General features: G+C 47.0%; 1 protein-coding gene across 1 annotated transcript in view; it reads left to right on the top strand.

Moving 5' to 3' along the window:
• Positions 1-19,433, top strand: part of GET4 (guided entry of tail-anchored proteins factor 4) — a 621,709-nt gene that overhangs the window by 147,362 nt on the left and 454,914 nt on the right. The window contains exon 3 of the mRNA XM_069647221.1: positions 12,020-12,101. Coding sequence (XP_069503322.1) covers positions 12,020-12,101 — 82 coding nt within the window. The remainder of the gene's footprint in view (positions 1-12,019; positions 12,102-19,433) is intronic.

Genomic DNA, 19,433 nt, shown 5'->3' with positions numbered 1-19,433 from the left:
CACAGGACAGCATAGCGTGGATAGTAGGAAGAGGCCCAGGAATTCAGATGATATTCTGTAGTGCAGTTATTTTGATGCAATTATCATCCGTAGAAAAATGAGAAGCATGTTCTTCTGGGCCTTGAATTTCTTCATTAAAGTGGCACATGAAGTCCTATTGGCATTTTTTCCGACACATTCCTTTTAGTTGCCATTATTCCATTTGCTAAATTTGTATCCTATCTGAATTTTTGGACAGCCACATAAGTGATATTTGTTTTTTTGTAATCAACAGGAGTTTTTTTTTCCACCAATTGCATTAAAAACTTTGTGGATTGTCTCTGAGGAGTGTTGACAAATGAATAGCCACAACTAAATATATTGTTTATCCTGGGCATACAAAGCTTTTTATGTGCATTTGGTTTTTTTTCTCTGCTCAGGAGTACTTTTGGTTGGTACTATGGCTTATCTTGATGTTTTATGCATGGTCACAAAGTGGCTTACCTCATTATTCAGTTCCACCCATGGAAAACGTGCTCACAAAAGCTAACCGTTTCCGCATTTGAGAGGCAGGGTTTTTGGTGGTGGGGGTATTATTGGAGGGAACATTGCTGTGCACCGTATGCATTTCTGTAAGATAGCCAAGCTAGAAGTCAACAAGCTACCACAAGGGCTCGCCTGTAGTATATTACACCCCAGTAGTCGGAACCTTGATTGGTCCGCTTCCCACACAATCTCTCCACTCAATTTCCAATGCACTTGTATGGTCCCAGCACTTGTGCAAATCCTAACCTTTTAGTGGGGTTGTTGCTTGACAGCACCACCACCAGATATCTCAGATGTTAGATGTCGGGAATTGTGAACCAAGACAGAAAGTGGGGCCAGGAGGAACCAACAGCCTAACTAACTTGGAGGAAACGCCCTGCCTAGTGTGGACCTTCACCGTCTTGGCGCGGGACTTGTCCTCTTCTTTTATTTTGCCTGCACGTGCAGAAAAGAAACCAAACGGGTGATAGAAATGCCTGTTTGCCACTGAGTGGCATGGCAGATTTATTTTTCCCCAACCCCATCTTCTTCCTTAGGAATGGATTGTGTCATCCAACGTATTCCTCATCTTTGACACGTTTGGTTCAGATTCAGAATATTTTTTTCGGCAGAGGGCGCCCTGCATCGATGGCGTTGAGTCGATGTCCCTCGAAGGCCTCAGTCGAGGGTGACGTCATCGGATGGTTTAAGTAGCACGCACGGTGCCCGTGGCCTCAGTTCCGTTTTTCCGCCAACGTGTTGCTTCGAGAAACTCAGCGCGCCTTGTTGAAAATTGATTGTGTAGTTTCCAAATTGCGCATTTTTCCTTCGACAAAATGTCTTCGTCCTCCACTCCAACAACCCCTCGTACCGGGTTCAAGAAGTGCAAGGAGTGTGACTCCAAAATGTCAATCACGGATCTGCATCGTTCTTGTCTGTGGTGCCTGGTTGAAGGCCATGACACGGATTCCTGCTCAAAATGTCACGGTATTACTGGAAAAGCCTTACGAGAATGAAAGGGAAGTTGCAGGTAGGGAAGTTATCCAAACCCCATAGAACCAGACCGGATCATTCTTCAACTGTCGAGTCGAGAGACCCCTCTCCTTGACGAAAGAAAGATAAAAAACGATCAAGGTCCTGTAGTGGCTCAGGCCGTTCTTCGTCCTCAGCAAAGCGATCGAGGAGGAGGCACCACCGGTCGCCTTCCTTTAGAAATGCTAAAGATATTTGAAAAACAGGGTAAGGCTCCATCCGCACCTTCTATTGTTTGTTTATTCATTTGTAGCGCGCTCCAGACCCGAGGGTTTCAGGGCGCGAAGGTTACAAGTAGGTTCTCAGCTTAGTTGCACAAATAGATAAATTAACAGTACAGGTACATACAAGCACAGAATAATCACAGGATAACAGTAGACAATGGTTATACATTTCGTGATTGTCCATATGATGGATTTTGCAGCTAGTGAACAACCGGATAGAGTTAGATATCTGAGGATTTGAGCCAGTTGGTGCATTTAGATCTGAAGTTCTGATAAGGCTGTTCTTCTCGGATAGCAGGAGGCATGGAGTTCCAGCGCTGGGTTGCTTTAGTAGGGAAGCTGTTTGAAGCCGGCAGGGAGCGTTCTCGAGCCGACACTTGTGCGCCCTCGAGCCCGGGTGTTCGGCGTGATTCTCCATCGAGAGCCCTCGAGGCCTTGATCGAGTAAAAATCACTCGAGACATGGTGCGCATTCGAGATCACAGATGCCTTCGAAGCCTGTAGAACCTTCAAAGTCAAAACTGCTGAAGGGGCCAGTCGATTCGTCAATGTTATCTAAGCCATCAGCGCCATCAACGCCGAAAGTACCGGTTCTGTCAGTTCAGCCCCTAGAACCCGAGGCAAGTCTTAAAAAAGGCTAAGACCAAAACGCCTTCAAAACCTGTGAGTGTTCCTGAAAAAACTTTCACTCCTCAGCCAAAGGAGGATTTTCTCAAATCCCTCTCTTCCATCTTTGAGGAAGAGGAAAGATCAGATGGGGAGGATGCCCTTTTGAGCTTCAGTATGGGACCCCCAATGTTTCGGAATGCCTCATATCAGAGGAGAGCAAGATGTAAGATCTTTGTGATACCTTACATAATGCCAGTGGCATTGATACTTCTCCTGAATTGGAGTTTGGCAGGCCAGAACCTGGGGAGCACACCGATTCCTCATACCGGCAACTGATGCCTAGAGTGGTGGCGTATCTGGGCTGGGCTAGACCCCCCGGTACAGTTTGTTCAGGATGATCTGACTGATACTCTAGAACAAGGCCCACCTACCATTCCATGTGGCGCTGCAAAAATGGGTGGCCAAAAATTGGGAGACGCCAGACACTAATCTGGCGGTGAACAAATCCCTTACAAGGAAATACCCCCCTTCCAGTAGCAACCCTGTCTACCTGTCCCAACAGCCCACTCCGGAGAGTCTGGCGGTCCAGGCTGCCACGGCTACCTCGAACAAGGCAGCATGCCCCATCATCCCTCCAGATAGGGACGAAAAGCGTGTGGATGGATGGGCACGGAAGGTATTTTCAGCTGGGAGTATGGCCCTGAAGTCGGGCAACTCCACATGTGCCTTTGCAAAATTTTCATACACTCTGTGGGAGTGCATATCCATGACGGCGGGGCATATTCCAGAAGGGGATGAAAGGAATGACTTCCTGGCTATTAGGAACGGCAAGGAAGCCATGTGTGAGTCCCTTCAGTCTGGATTGGACACTGCAGATAGCATCAGCAGGTCCATGACCACGTGCCTCGTGATGCGCAGATTTGCGTGGTTGCAGAAGTCAGGTTTTGCACCGGAGGTGCAGGCTCGTCTTCTCAACATGCCATTTGACAAGGCTCTCCTTTTTGGCAGCAAGACCTCGAAAGCTGCTGCCAAATCTTTAGGGGCCGCTGTTAGGCAACCGCAGCCTTTTCATCCAGTGGGACAGCCATGGAGGGGTTGATCTTTTCGCTACTATTCCTCATTTGGAAAAGCAAGAGGAATAGCCAGTCAAAGAGGCTAGCGGAAGTTCCCTCGTGGTGGACGAGATGGAGGTGCCAAGCCAGCTCCAGCTACTGCTACCTTGTCATCAGCAGCTGCAGTAACCGCTTCAAAACCACATTGAGAGCTGGCATCCCGAGTCGCCGGTGGGGGGCAGACTGTCTCGGCATTTCGAAGAATGGCGAGCCATTACTTCAGATGCTTGGGCTCTGGAGGCAATAGCCCAAGTTTACTGCCTCCCATTCATAACGCAGCCTCACACCAATCCACCAGGGAAACACTCTTTGAGGATTCCAGATCCGCCTTTGTGCAGGAAATATTAACCCTGCTAGAGAAAGGTGCTATAGAACCATTACCTGTAGCGGAGAGGAACAAGGGTTGGTATTTCCCATATTTTTTGATCCCCAAGAAAGACTGGGGACTGAGACCCATCTTGGACTTGAGATACTTGAACAAGTTCCTCAGGAAGGACAAATTCAAGATGGTCACACTTGCTCAGATCCTTCAGGTCCTCCAGTTACAGTATTGGCTGGTGTCATTGGACCTTCAGGATGCTTATTTTCATGTGCCAATCCATCTCAAGCACAGAAAATACCTGAGGTTCTCCGTTGGCGGCTCGCACTATCAGTTTTGAGCCAAGCCATTCGGGTTGACCTCCGCCCAAGGGTCTTCACCAAACTGATGGTGATGGTGGTGGCAGCGCATCTCCGGAGAGGGGGTATTCATGTCTACCCTTACCTGCACAATTGGCTGATCAGGGCGCGTTCTCCCGAGCAAGCCTTGGATCATCTCAAAGTCACCTGCCACTCCCTTCACAGACTGGGCGTCTCCCTCAATTTCAAGAAGTCACAGATGACACCTTCCCAGCAGCTCCAGTACATCAGGGCTGTATTAGACACATCCTTGGGAAAGTGCTCGCCACCCAAGGTGAGGGCTCAAGACATTCTTCTGATGGTTTCCAAATTTCAGAGTGCCCAGAATCTTCGGGCCTTCGAATTCTTGAGGTTGCTCAGCCTCATGGCATCCTGCATTTTTCTGGTGCCAGAGGCCCGCCTGAGAATGAGATCCCTTCAATGGGCTCTAAGATCTCAATGGTCCCAGTTCTCAGGAAAGATGACGGACCTACTTCAGGTTCCAAGCAGGGTCGCACAGGATCTTCTGTGGTGGACCTGCGAGGACAATATTCTGAAGTGAGAACATTTTTGGCAGCCATGGCCGCAGATTCCAGTAGTGACGGATGCCTCACTCATGGGGTGGGGTGCCCACGCCAACGATCTGACCGTCAGCAGTCGTTGGTCTCCATCAGAGTCCAAACTACACATCAACCTTTTGGAGCTGAGGGCAATCGGACTAGTACTGAAGGCCTTTCTGCCCTCTGTACGGGACAAAATGTCCTGATGATGACGGACAAACCAGTAGCCATGCATTACCTCAACAAAAGAGGCGGTGTAGGGTCACTACCACTGTGCAGAGAAGCAATGCATCTCTGGTACTGGGCAATTTAAGAAGGAATCTCCCTATCAGCAGTTCACGTAGCTGGGTAGGAGAACATGACGGCAGATGCTCTGAGCTGGCAGAGCAGTCGCCCACGAGTGGGAACTAGCTCAGGAAGTCCTTCAAGAGATCTTCGCCCTTTGGGGAACCCTCAAGTAGACCTGTTTGCCACTGCAATGAACTGGAAGTGCGAAATGTACTGCTCTAGGGAATTTCCTCCTTGAGGATCTCTGGGAGACGCGTTCATGGTGCATTGGGATTTTCTGCTACCATACACGTTCGCGCCGATCCCCGTCATTCCTCCAGTAATCAGGAGGTTGAGATGGTTCGGAAGCCACATCATCCTAATTGCCCCGGATTGGGACAGGATGACGTGGTACCCCTTCTGGACACGTCCATCTATCCTCCGATATGTCTCACGCATAGTGAGGATCTTCTCTCGCAAGGGGAGGGTCAGGTTCTCCATCCTGAGGTCAACACTCTCAACCTTCACGCGTGGTTTCCGAAAGGTTGAGATACAAGGATTGGGACCTCCTGGATGACGTGATGGAGGTGTTGTTTTGGGCAAGAAGGCCAGCAACAAAATCTCTGTACCGTTGGAATACGTTTTGCGACTGGTGCATGGAAAACGAATGTTGATCCTTTTCTATGTTCTTCTTTTCTATGTGCTATCCTTCCTGCTTTCATTAGACCACAAAGGTCTTCACATTGGGACCATTAAGGGTTATCTTGCAGCACTTTCTATATTAGAGTGCTCTTCGGAAGAATGTTCCTACTTCAAAATACCTTTGATTAATTACATTTTTGAAAGGGCTCACAAACGTGGTCCCACTGTCTACTTTTCAGGGTCCGTTATGGGACCTTAACCTGGTTTTAAAATTCCTAAAGTGTACACCATTTGAACCCTTGCACACGTGTCCATTGAGATTGTTAACCCTTAATACCATACTGTTGGTTGCTCTAACATCTGCATGTAGAGTGAGCGAGTTGCAGGCACTCTCTCCCAAGCCACCCTTTACCGTATTCCACAAGGGCAGGGTTGTGTTAAGGGTTAAACCCTCCTTCCCGGATTTCCATTTAAATCAAAACGTTGTTCTGCTGGCGTTTTATCCTCTGCCGCATCCCAGTAAAGAGGAAGAAAGCCTCCACAGATTGGACCCTAAAACAGCTTTAAGCTTTTATATTTCTAGGATGTCCAAGTTGAGAGTGGACGAACAGCTCTTAGGACAAGCTGTTTCTAAACCGACTTTGTCTAGGTGGATTGTCCTTGGGATTTCAGAATGTTACAGATTGGCGGGCAAGTACCCACCAGAGGGTCTGCGGACACATTCTATCGGGGGCATGGCCTCTTCTGCAGCCCTGCAAAGAGCAAAACCCATTTAAAAACATTTGTAATGCTGCAACATGGTCATCGTTGCACATGTTCACCAAGCATTATTGCTTGGATACTTCCCTTGCTCAGGACATCGCTTTTGGTATGGCAGTACTTTATTCTGCCGTGTGAAAATTGGAAATTCTAAATTCTCCACCCTCCTCTAGTCCGGTACACTGCTATGGAAGTCTGTCGAAGATGAGGAATACGTTGGAGGACACGATCGATTCGAAGAACAAGTTACTTACCAATGTTTTTTCGACTGGATGTTCCTCCAACGTATTACTCATCACCCTCCCATCCTACCCCTCTCAATGTCCCATGCTGTTACAGCTTTCGTTCTAACAAGGCTGACTACTGCCTGCCTGCTAACACGTGAAGGAGGGGAAAAACAGAACTGAGGCCAACGGGCGCCGTGCGTGCTACTTATACCATATGATGATGTCACCCTCAATGGAGGCCTTCGAAGGACATTGACTCGATGCCATTGACGCAGGGCGCCCTCTTCTGAAATATATTTCCGAAGCAGCCGAAGCTGGACCTGACATGTCTAACATGAGGAATAGGTTGGAGGAATATCCAGTCGAAAGAACGTTACCAGTTAAGTAACTTGTTTGTCTCTTCTTGTGATGCCGCCGATTATCACTCAAGTTATCCTTTCTCCTTTTTCTTTTTAACAACTTTTATTTATGTTGGTTACAGCATAACAAACATGATATTCATAATGGACCAGCTCCCGTTATTGGTGATGTGCATGAAATGAGTTCAATCCTCCCTCTCCCCCCTCCAAACCCCACCCCTCTAGGTGGCTCCCATCATGCTCCCCACCCATGTCTATGGTGCTCTGACAGTCTGTCCTTTCTCCTTTTCAAGGGTGAATATCGGTTAAGAGGATTAAATGCACACAGGGCTTCAATGCCACTCTTCATCACCTCTTGTTCATCAACAACCGTGACCTCCAAAGTCACAAGCTTCCCGAGTCCCAGGAGACTTAAGCTTGCCCACTGTCCATACGTCCATGCCCTGTAACAGCCCTGCAAGCATGGGCTGCATGCCCCAAGGACGGGCATATCTTCCACTTCACAATCTGTGGTCTGGAGGCTGTGACAGATATGCAACGCCTAACACTTGTTACACTTGGCAAAGCAGACACCAGAGGCAGGCATCCAGGGTTTTGATCACTTTTCGCCAACTGTAAAACCCCACCAGAGAATGCAAATACTTTGTCATTTGGGGGGGAGATTGTTCAGTTACTCGTTTGTCTTCACCCTGTATTCCTGAAAACTGATTTAATTAATTACTGCATCTACCAATTTGCCAGTGTAAGCAGGTTTGCAAGTTTGTTCCTCAGTGTTCAGCGTGTCACAAACTCTTTTGGCAGAATAAAGACATCCCCACCACATTACATCCCCGCCACATTGCTTCTGGATCTGATTGCAGAAGTGTTGTCCATGGCCTTAAATTAGAAGCAGCTCAAAGGTTGTGGTTTGAATTAATCTGTGCCTCTTACGTCTATGTCTTGTTCCCTTTCCTGCATACCTGTGGGTAAACATCCCCTATGGGTATTGGACCAGAGCATGTTGCAGAGCGACATCAGTTCATGAAAAACGAAGATTGGCTGCATGTGCAGATGCGTCAACTCCCTGCCCCACCTTAGCAAATTCTCCCGTGTCTATCCCCCATTCCTTTTCCTTGCATGGATGGCACAGGACTATTGGCCCATAGGATCGTTGCACTGTAGACAATTGTGAACCTCACTTCCTGATGTACATGAATAAGAGTTCACCAAAAATCGGGCAGTTAATCCTCTGGTATAAATTCTGAACCCAGTTCTTCCTTGCAATAACCAGGGGTTTTGGATCTTCCTCCTTCACTTTGTTGCTTATGGAGGTTCTGCCCTGGGGTCTAGGGCTGCTATGAGCTTTCATACAGGTGATTGTGCACTGCATCTTGCTTTACTACTCTTGGTAAGGTCCCAACTATGAGAGGCCTGCACACTCATTTGGTAGGGGCTAAGTCGGCGTCCTTGCAAAGGCCAGGGCGTCCTCGACTCTTAAGTGCTACGGACGTAAATGGAAGAGGTTCTTTGGTGGCGTGCACAGAAAATCAACCCCCTACAGATTACGACCCCTCAAGTGCTGCCGTACTTGCTATCGCTGGCCAAGGCGGGGCTGGCTCATGCCTCCATCAAGATCCAACCAGCAGCTATCTCCAGCTACACCAGAACTCCGGGGCGGTCGTCGCTGTGATCTCGCCGCCTTGAAGGAGTTCATGAAAGGACTGTTTCGCTCATTCCCGCCGGTGAAGGCTCTGGCCCTGACGTGGGAGCTCAACGTGGTGTGGCCAGACTCGTGGGCCCGCCGTTCGAGCCTCTGCATTCGGCACCATTGAAATTCCTGTCGTGGAAAACGGCGTTTCTTGTGGCCATCACCTCCGCACGACGAGTGGGAGAGATCCAGGCCCTCTCCTGTAAACCTCGATATCTGACATTCCATGAGATGAGAGTAGTGCTGAGGATGCACCCCTCCTTCATGCCCAAGGTGCCGTCGGACTTCCATCTCAACGATCCCTTGGTGTTACCTGTTTTCTTCCCGTCACCTTCATTGCCGGCTGAGAGGACTTTGCTCTCGCTGGATGTGGCTAGAGCGCTGAACTTCTATGTGGACCGCACAAAGAGTTTTCGGAAGACATCACAGCTGTTTGTGAACTTTGAACTACCTCTCAAAGGCTTTCATTTCCAGATGGCTCTCCGACTGCATCATATACTGTTACTGGTTGGCAACCCGACTGTTGCCCTGCCGTCCGAGAGCCCATTGAACCAGAGGGATCACTGCTACCTGTCATGCCTGCCGGACATACCCCTGGACCAGTAACAACTTCTCCATACAAGATGAATTACGCCCACAGAACCAGTAGACCTTTTTACTCAAAATGGAGGTTGTTCGATACATTGCCCGGAAAACGACGTCTTCATTTTTCACGTCGTTAATTTTCACGTGATTTAGGTCCGTCACGTGTATCACGGCAGTGCGTACATAAGCAGCGTGGAAACTCTATTCGCTGCTTCTGATTAAGTCAATTTTGGCGTTTGTAGCTGAACCCCGGACCTGCGTTCTCGCATTCCTGTCAGAAAACTTCTTTGGCCTAATTTGAGCTTGTTTTTCCTCCACACGCTAATTCCTGGGTTGCGTGTATCCTGTGCACGTGCCAAATCTCCACGCGGATGCTGTCTGCAAGCGCGGCTGTCCTGAGCTGCGTGAATCCAGTTCGCGTGTCAAATCTCCACGCGGGCGCTGTCTGCAAGCGCGGCTGTCCGGAGCTGCGTGAATCCAGTTCGCGTGTCAAATCTCCACGCGGGCGCTGTCTGCAAGCGCGGCTGTCCTGAGCTGCGTGAATCAAGTTCGCGTGTCAAATCTCCACGTGGGCGCTGTCTGCAAGCGCGGCTGTCCTGAGCTGCGTGAATCCAGTTCTCGTGTCAAATCTCCACGTGGGCGCTGTCTGCAAGCGCGGCTGTCCTGCGCTGCGTGAATCCAGTTCGCGTGTCAAATCTCCACGCGGGCGCTGTCTGCAAGCGCGGCTGTCCTGCGCTGCGTGAATCCAGTTCGCGTGTCAAATCTCCACGCGGGCGCTGTCTGCAAGTGCGGCTGTCCTGAGCTGCGTGAATCCAGTTCGCGTGCCAAATCTCCACACGGACGCTGTCTGCTAGCGTGGCTGTCCAGAGCTGCGTGAATCCAGTTTGCGTGCCAAATCTCCAAACGGACGCTGTCTGCTAGCGCGGCTGTCCAGAGCTGCGTGAATCCTGTTCGCGTGTCTAATTCTTCACGCGGAAACGCTGTCTACAGGCGCGGCTGGCTTGGCTGCGTGTATACTGTCGCGTGCAATCCTGCACGTGTTTTTCTGAACTTCTTCGAACTTTTGGTACCTGTGACAGTCAACAGGTGAGATTCCTATTTTGTTCTTTGTGGGAAAGGAAGTATTTCATGAACTATTGGAAGGTGAATGTGCACAGTACATTGGACGCTACCCTGTGGTGCACCAACCCGGTATCTAGCGAGAGCCTCGTGCCGTTCGGGATAAGTCTCCCTTACTAATCTTCCCTTCCTTTGTCGTTTGTTCAACTCTTGGAACTCTTCAAGATATTGTCCTGGAATTCTTCAGTTTAGCCTTAAGGTCAGTGTTTGAATTAATCCCAATTCTGTGTTTCTTAGTATTTAATTTGGGACAGTGTCTTATGATACTTATCTATTTTAGGCTTACTTCCTGTACAATTCCCACACCCTTTCCAGTGATCCATCTCTCTGCCTGTTTTATTCAGTCAGAGAGTTGTATCATTTGGAAGGTCTAATTTGACCTGCCTTCAATCAAGTCGTGTGAAGATAGGATCCGGAAAAGCCCTACCAAATTGTATCCTTTTTTGGTTACTGTATCCTTTTCAGTTGATACTTTGGTGATTTATGACACTACCACAGCGTTCTTGTCTGATGTGCCCCTGCTGGACATCTGCAGGGCTGCTACGTGGAGGTCGACTCACACCTTCACGAGATTGTACTGCGTCGACCGGGATTCCAGGGAGGAGTCCAGAGTCGGCCAAGCAGTGCTGGGCAACCTGTTCGCTTGAAGGTGAGCCTGGTGAGGAGGTAAGAGATGCTTAATGTTGAGTTGTTGAAATGCTTAATGTTGAGCCTTGCCACCTCCCGTGGTTGTGCATGTGTGTACTGCTATGTATACTTGTATTCATGAGCATGTGAATCCATGCCAGACCCCATGCTGGAGAAGGAACAAGTTACTTACCTGTAACTGTTGTTCTCCAGCATGGGTCTGGCATGGATTCACATGCGAACCCTCCCTCCAACCCCTCTGCGGCTCTTCTCTTGGTCCTACTGCCACTTTACGTGCTATCAAATCTGAAGATGGCTGCCGGAGGAGGGGCTTAGGTAGGGGGCAGTCATTGGCTGGGGGCAGTATGACCCAGAGACCAGTGATTGGTTATTAGTAGAAAGACAGTTCAGAAACGAAACTGATTTTTTCTTTACCGAGGATTCCCAGCCTGACGGGTAATATTGATGAGCATGTGAATCCATGTCAGACCCATGCTGGAGAACGGTTACAGGTAAGTAACTTGTTCCATGGGGGGTGTGAGGTAAGGGATTAAAACATGGGGGGCGGGAGGGGGAGGTTTGTAGTCGTGTAATAAAGCAAGTGAAATAAGGGGTTTGGGGCGGGGGGGAACCCCCCTTAATTGAAAAACCAAAAGAAACTTGATATTCTTTCGTTATCTGTAATTAATTAATAACATTTTAGTTATTGTTTGATTCGTTACTCTCACATGGAACCAGTGTTTTCTTACACTGGTTGGTGATCCTCTCCAACCTTACTACCCAAAGGTATCACTAGTTGATGTCTGAGCGCGATGCCTTTTGCTGTTTATAATCTTTACCAGGATTTCCTTCCAGAAGATTTTATCGTCAGCATGTAAATGTGACACCGCCACAGCCCCGAATCTAATAAATTCTCCAAGTCAAAATTTCGAGAGAGTTTAAATGTAGCAGTTGTGATTTTTCATTTTCTTAATATAGCGATATTATTTACTTTGTGACAACATGCTTATTTGTACTTTTTGTTTTACTTTTTTATTGTTTATCTTTTAGCAAAACAGTGCTGCAGATCTCTCCATGCTGGTTTTGGAGTCTTTAGAGAAATCTGATGCAAAAGTAACAGATGACCTATTAGGTAAGCACTCCTACAATAGTAGAATTTGGAGATCTCATGAGAAATTCTATTGAGCATCGCAGCTGACTGCTGTCCCTGTGCTTTGTAACCTAGTGCTCTCTTTTCATTGTGGTTATCAATATTTTGAATCTCTTTGAAGCAACATTATTGCATTTGTAATTTATGTAATCCTGATACCACAGCTGCCATCTGTTTACCTGATGTACACATGTGCTGGTTTTCGTATTTATGATGTGGGCACTTGTTGACTGGATGCCTGAATGAATGTCTGACATACCCTGGGTAACTTGAGGGTGAGCCACCGAGCAAACAGAACTTAAACGCTTTGGATTTCTGATGGATACTGTTTCCAGCAGATTCCCCAACTAGACTCGATCTGTAATTTTGTTTTCAGCTTTGCCGACTGAAGATGCCAACCAATTGTTCCATTTGAAATTCCACGGGGACAGAAGGCCAATGTTGTATACAGATGATGCTCTGACCCAGAGGTGCCAGTATGATTTTATAAAAACGGTGCTTGCTGAAATTATAGCATTGGCTCTTGGAGCGCAAATGAGACCATGATAAAAAAAATTCCATTCCTGGATTGACCAAGGATAAAGCAGAAAATAATTGCGAATGTTGGAGTTAAAGCAACAATGTTTGAGAGATTTAATCATGTGAATTGAATTAAATGAATGGGTGATATAATGCAGGATTAGGAACTGGTTTGGCCTAGTTCTTTCTCTGAGACCGAATGAATGATATCAAATGCCAATCCTATTTGGTTTTGAGGTAGGTCATTATGAGTTAGACATTGATGATAAAAAAGCATGTTCTACTGTCCGTTCGATTATGGGTGCACGAGTAATTCTGGGTATGGTTGATATCTCATTACAAGGTTGAATATCACCACTGAATACACAAAGTAAGGTGGAGGTAAAAACGGTTCCTGAATCAAAGTGGAGGTGGATGTTGCAATGACGGGATGATACCTCATTACAAGGTTTAATATCACCACGCTGAGGTGAATGTTGCAATGACAGGATGGAGAGTCTGAACTGTACAGGTGCAGTTCGTAATCTCACGCAACTGAGGAAAGGGAGGAGCCAGACAAGTGCATGCAAGTTGCTCTGTGGAGCTGCAGGTACTCGGAAGACTAAGCTATTTGGGGCTGATTTACATGACTGCTGCAGCTTTGGAGGTGGCAGTCGGTAAATGTAGGGCGGCGGATGGTGGTGGGAGCGACCTCAGAATCACATGCGATTGGTGCTACTTTAGCTGCTGGTCCTTTCCTTTCCCCCGCTGGTCCTTTCCTATCCCCTGCTGGTCCTTTCCTTTCTTCATCTGGTCCTTTTCTTCTGTAGACTTTTCTACTGTAAGAGATCTTTCTCATTCAACTTTTTAACTTAATGGGTACGCCGAACTGGACTGACGCATGGCATCCTGATTCCTACCCTCCTGCAGACAATGGGGAAATCTGAATGTAGTGATGTACTGTGGGAAGAATGCACTGAGCAAATTGCAATATCCTGCTCCTACTGGTTCTTTTTATGGTTATGCAGGTTTAGTGTCATCTCATGATCTTTTAAAGGTCAAACTTAAAGTACAAGTTCACCAGACAGACGCAAACAGGTTCTGTTGTACAGAGTGATGGCGCACAGGGTGTGTGATGGTCTCAACATTTCTTTCTTGGTTTATGCAGGTGTGATGCTAAGCATCAAGGCACGGCCAGATTAATGTGATCCATTTGTTTTGGGTGGACTTTCTCATTAAAGCCCTTTTGGATTCTTTAATTCTCCTAGTCATGGAGACTCTACTGAACTTGCACTTCCTTTTTGCGGCAAACCATGCGTCTACATTTTTTTATTACCCCCAAACACCAAGAAGCCCATTGCACTGAACTTAATCTGGTCACACTTACCTAGTGGGGCTGGATGTTTTCAGGAACTATGAAGAGCCTCTCTTCCTCTCCAATCCCTCAGTAAAGCTCCACTTAGAGGGGTTGGCATCCCCACCCACCCTCTCACAAAACCAGTTCATCCCCAGTGGGATAATGTTCTTGCAGCTCTTAGCCATAAGCCCTTTGCTACTTCTGAGAGTCTAGTTGATTGTTGGAAGACCGCTTTTTAGGGGCATCGCTTGATAAAATCACATATTACAGAGGAAAGCGGACTATGGTTTTGGCGAGCAGTAGTTGCTATGTTGGGGCAACTTTTTCTTTCTCGGTTGTCTTACAGTGTGGCCTATCGTGTTTGGCGATCTTGTGTCCCTCCTTATACATATCTTGCTTCTTTCACTCAGTATGACACCAACACTCAAACGCTATCCTATTGTCCACGGTCTGTAGGCTTCTGCCTATTTTTTGGAGTTTGGCTTTGGCACTATTCCAATGGTTTCACCATCTCTTGTGAATGCCTCATGTTTTCACTTAAGTTCTCGTGTGGTGGTTTATGTGATGACCTAATTCTGCCAATGGCTTGGTCATAGCGGCACATGGGCTCAAATAGTCTGTGCAGCATGCTGAAATCGGGCACTCGCATCAGGGGCGTTGGATGTTTGTGCATAAATTAGTTAGCTCAGTGTTAACAAGTATTCTTGGTCTGTGTTCTGTTACTTGTTGGTACATGTTTATTGGATTCTGTTCCACTATCCATAGGGTGGCTTGCACACCAGAAGCACTCCTTGTTACAGTCCCGTTCTATATGTGTAATTGCAAACGGGGCATGGAAATTTCTGCATATCTCCTGCATTATGGTTATTACAGCAAACATTTCCTGTTACAGATTGTTCCAGGATGTCTTCCCTCTGATTATTTCCCTCGTGTAAAAGTAGCACTGTACCCTTTCCTCACTCACAAGAGATTTTCTCGTGTGAAATACTAGTCACCTTTTCACTCATAGGTGACTGCATAGCCCGGGATGAGGCTCCTGGGATTTCACTGAAGGGAGATCTGGCGTATTCTCCCTAGAGGTCCTCCAGGAGTTACATCTCTTAGCTGGTGGCTTGCCTTGGCCCCCCAAGGTCATCAGTTTACCGCTGTGGTCTTTCCATCTGTTGCAATTGCTAAAGGATATTAATGTGGAAGCGGCTTGGACTGGTTACAAGGAGCCTGGGAACTTCCTGATTGTCAATTTATACTGCTGACAATATAGATTAAACAACATTGTGACTGGAAGAAATGAAGATTGTAAACCGGTTCACTAAGCATTCTGTGTCCGGCAACTATCATGGCGGGGGTCTAGCTGTAAAAACAGGCAAGCCTGTTTTTCTTTAAAAAATTAAAATAAAAAGTCGAGCCCAAAGCTACTTTGGGGTGTTTTTTGGGGGGTTTATTTATTTTTTTATTACGTTTCCCAAATGAGAACTATATGTAAATCCCCACTGATTCAATTAAAATCTCAGATGTTCTTTCCTCCCATTTGGCGACAACTGGGGTGGGAGATTTGTTTTGGAAGGGGATCAGATTATCCAAAAAACATTGGGAAACTATATTACTCAACCTAGGTATATTTGATTTACATGAAGATTCAACATTTCCTCTGGCTGTAAAGATAACAAAACCAAGATCTTCTACTTGATGGCATTTTTGAGAGCAGAGAACCGATGTGTTTGGTATGGTGAGTTTGTTGGCTTTGTATGGAAAGGGATAAATGATACCCAAAGGCATTAGAGGTATAGCTTGGGGCATGTACCGGATTTTAATGGCATGCAGGCATCATTTGGTATCCCCTTCTTACCTTGAGGTCACCATGTTATATCTTGAATCAACTTTATTATTTGCCAGAAAAGGTCAAAGAATGATTTTGTGATTGTTGTAATGGAAGAAAAAAGGTAACGATTACATATGCTGTTGCAGTGCTATCAGCCTGCTGTGACGAATCCCAAGATGGCGCCACTTCTCCCGGAGGGGGAGCCCCTTTCCATGAGTCCAGGGAGGTTAGACCGCTACCCGATAGTCCTCCTGGGGGATGTACTGAGCGGGAGGATCTCATGGGAAGAGACTTCCTCACTGGCGACGGGAGAAAACATTGCGGGAGAACGCGGAATGCCAACACTCCAGCCACACCCTACGCACATCCCTGGCCCATAAAGACCAACTGCCTTTCCAATACTTCCATGTATGTTTGTAAGTCTAACAGCTTAAGTACTGAGACGAGTAAGAACAGGGACTACCTCGGGGAGACCTACTTAACAAGTATTGAAAGAGTATGTGTGGGGCAACAAAGAGTAATGGGGAGAACTTGAATGAATATTCTAGTTTTCTTTGTCCACTGGCAATAAAGATGGAAGAAGGACCTACCATTTTGTCAAATGGGGTGTCAAGCCATCCCTCGGAGCACCGAAGTGGCGCAGCGTGAGAAGAGGCTGCAGACTACTATGCCTGCACGAGGACGGAGATGCTCCTGAACGGTCCCACGCTAAACAATCTACTTGAGAGCTTGCAAAGCAGTAGACAAGTACTGGAAAGGAGGCGGACAGCGCGGTCAGGCTAGGACCCGAGTGCTGTGAGGGACCAGAGACTGAGAAGCTGCCACAGAGCAGAGGGAAGACCACAGAAGTCGTGGGAAGCCAAAGCGTAACTGAGACATGCCACAGCCTGCCAGAGCAAGTACATAAGGTACAAGGGATACCGGGCAGGGTGCTGGGAAACCCACAGGGACATGGCAAACTAGAAAGGACATCAGCAGCAAGAGTCCTCAGTACAGCGGCACGAAGAGAAGCCCACACTTAAGGAAAGATACTAGGGGTAATATTAAGACCACCATCCTGAAAGGAGAACCCTAGATAAAGCACTTGTCTTCCTCATCCTAGTGGTCAAGATGGGACTGTTAGGTACCCAAGAAGGGTCTGGGACCCACAAAGCTTCAGAAGTCACATTCTTCATAACAATACTTGGCAGGTTAGTGAACCTAGCTTGTCCAATGAAGGGCAGAGAGAGATAGGGGTCTGGGACTCCCAATAAAAGGAGTCAAGAGAGATCAACCATTTACCTTTTGGCAATATTTGGAAAGCTAGAAAAACAAATGGGCCATACAGGGTAATCCTGGGCCAAGCGCCAAACTGGTGTATGAACTGTTGGGAAAATGAGAAACGAGAATCACCATGGGATGGGGGTCATTCCCCCTGGGTCCTGTGGAATGTGAATTGACTGAAATCGAGATACCAGGACAAGGAAGCCATTCTCTTGATAGTGTTCAATCTGTTGAAAAGGCTAGAGAAGCCTGGAGAGGGGAGTTCTTGCCCCCAGGTTGAGGAGAAAAGGCCACAGTCAAGAGACAGAAGTCATTCTCTTGACCACTTAGAGAGTTGTACACAGAAAACTTAGACCTGGGGAAAAGGGAGTCATTCCCCCCTGGCAAGAAGAGTATTGTGCTGACAACAAATGATCCAGGGGAAGGGAATCAGTCCCCATGGAGTGAAGAAACAGTGACGTTTCTGATACAGAGTGTTATAGGATTGGCAGTCCATTGTTTGTGAAGTATTTGAACCATGGAAACAGTCATTCACCCTGGTTAAGAACTTGCAACAAGAACTATGCCACCTAGTCTAGGAGAAGGGAGTCATTCTCCTGGACCAAGAACATTGATGCAACCTTCTAATTTAGGCATAAGTGTAAGGGACAGAATTTGAGATTTTGACAGAGGACGGTGGAGTCTTTAGTTTACAAGGACATTCTGACGTATCCCTTTAGTGTTTTAGTGGAGGCAGGGAAACCGCCTATAGAAGAAGGGAAAGATATTATTTTTTTTCGTCTTTTGTGACTGATGAGTCTAGAAATTGCCAAGGCACCTCCTCCTTCTGCGCCCTTACACTACCCAATATAGTAAGTTCCACTACCAATAATATCCTTGATTCTGATTCATTTCTGTATATTGAGGCGGATCCGAAGGAGGACACAGACTCTCTGGAGACATTAATAAGAAGGTAGTCGATCTCTCCCTATAGCTAAGGGGTGTTCCCTACCTATATAAATAAGGGGCTCATCAGTCGTCCGGAAATCGAAAACGAGGCTACTATGCAAAAAACGAATCCTATCTGACCCTATCACTAGTCAAAACAAACCTTGTGCAGGAGAATGACTAGCTCACTTAGTATCTTTTCAAATAGTCTTTTGCCACTTTCTGTACCAAGGCTTGCAATTCTTGGATAAGTTCTTTAAGTCTTCCCTTTCTTGTGTGATTATGTTCCAAGGGTTCTTTCATAAGTTTGTTAGATCCTTAAATCCACATGGTTTGGCCAGGTACAACCTTGGTTGATAACTTCTTAGTGGGGGTATCCCCTCTGGATTCTTAACTATGTTCTCCCTAGCTTGGTATTATTTAGGTTTTTTTATTTGTTTATCCACTTCTAGGTGCTCTTGATTCCACTATCCTCTGTTTGGGATGTTCTCCCCTCTTTCCACGGTAGTTTTATCCACTGATTAATAGTCTTTCTTAAGTTTAACTAGCACATTTCCTCCTATATTGTTACAGCTCAGCTTAATCAACGTTGTAGTTAATTTCAACAATTTCACTGGGACGAGTTTCTTCACTCGTATAATTATTCCCTTTTGGCCTCACGGTCCCCCCGTCTTCTCATAGGGGGATCGTCTCTGGGGCCTACAGTCGCTCGGGACCTTCCTTCTCACTTTGTTTCTCTTTCTTGCTTAGTTTCTCTGTCCGCGTCACCTCTGACTTCTCGCTTTCTCTTCGTTTGATGGTCGTTTTGCCTGGCAACCGGTGCTGCTGCGGATCTCCCCAGGTTGGTGTCAGCGTAGTTGGTTGGGCCGCCTGGCCACCACAACCTATTTGTGGTCATGCCACCAACGGTTCTCTGCTTCTCACACCCTCAGTTTCTCTTTGATCTGCTGCCTCCCCAGCGTCTGGTACTCTAGTCCAGAGCAGCTCCGAATTTCGAGGGTCCCGCGAGTCTTATTGGCTCCATCTCCGGGTTGCGTTTTGCAACCAGAGAGCCCCCGGTTACCGTATGATTTTCTCTCTTCCTGATCTCAGCGTGTCCTCTTCTTTAAATTTCCTTGTCGCAGAGGTATCAAGGGTGGCCTTAAAGATACAGCTTCTTTTCTGTGTTACTCATGGTACATGGTAAGTTTATCTTTGGCTCAGTCTTTTTTGTTGTTGTTAGGCATATCCGATAATCCCATGTATGCCATCATGGGGAATGGGTTAGGGAGTTCATTCGAGGAATGTGAGTCCTTGTCCCTGAAGGGGAGTTTCTCCTAGTGAGGTTTCACTTGCCCTGACCCCTAGGGAGGGTCTTGCGGAACGGGCTCACCTCCCCAGTGTCAAAGAAAAGGGATGAATTCCCTTGATTCGTCACAGTATATATTAAAGCGGCCTTTCTGTATTTTAA

This window comes from Ambystoma mexicanum, chromosome 2q (genome assembly GCF_040938575.1).
Source record: "Ambystoma mexicanum isolate Mex_15411 chromosome 2q, UKY_AmexF1_1, whole genome shotgun sequence".
NCBI lineage: Eukaryota > Metazoa > Chordata > Amphibia > Caudata > Ambystomatidae > Ambystoma > Ambystoma mexicanum.
The sequence above is the reverse complement of the archived record's forward strand: the minus strand, read 5'-3'. Positions and strand labels throughout refer to the sequence as shown.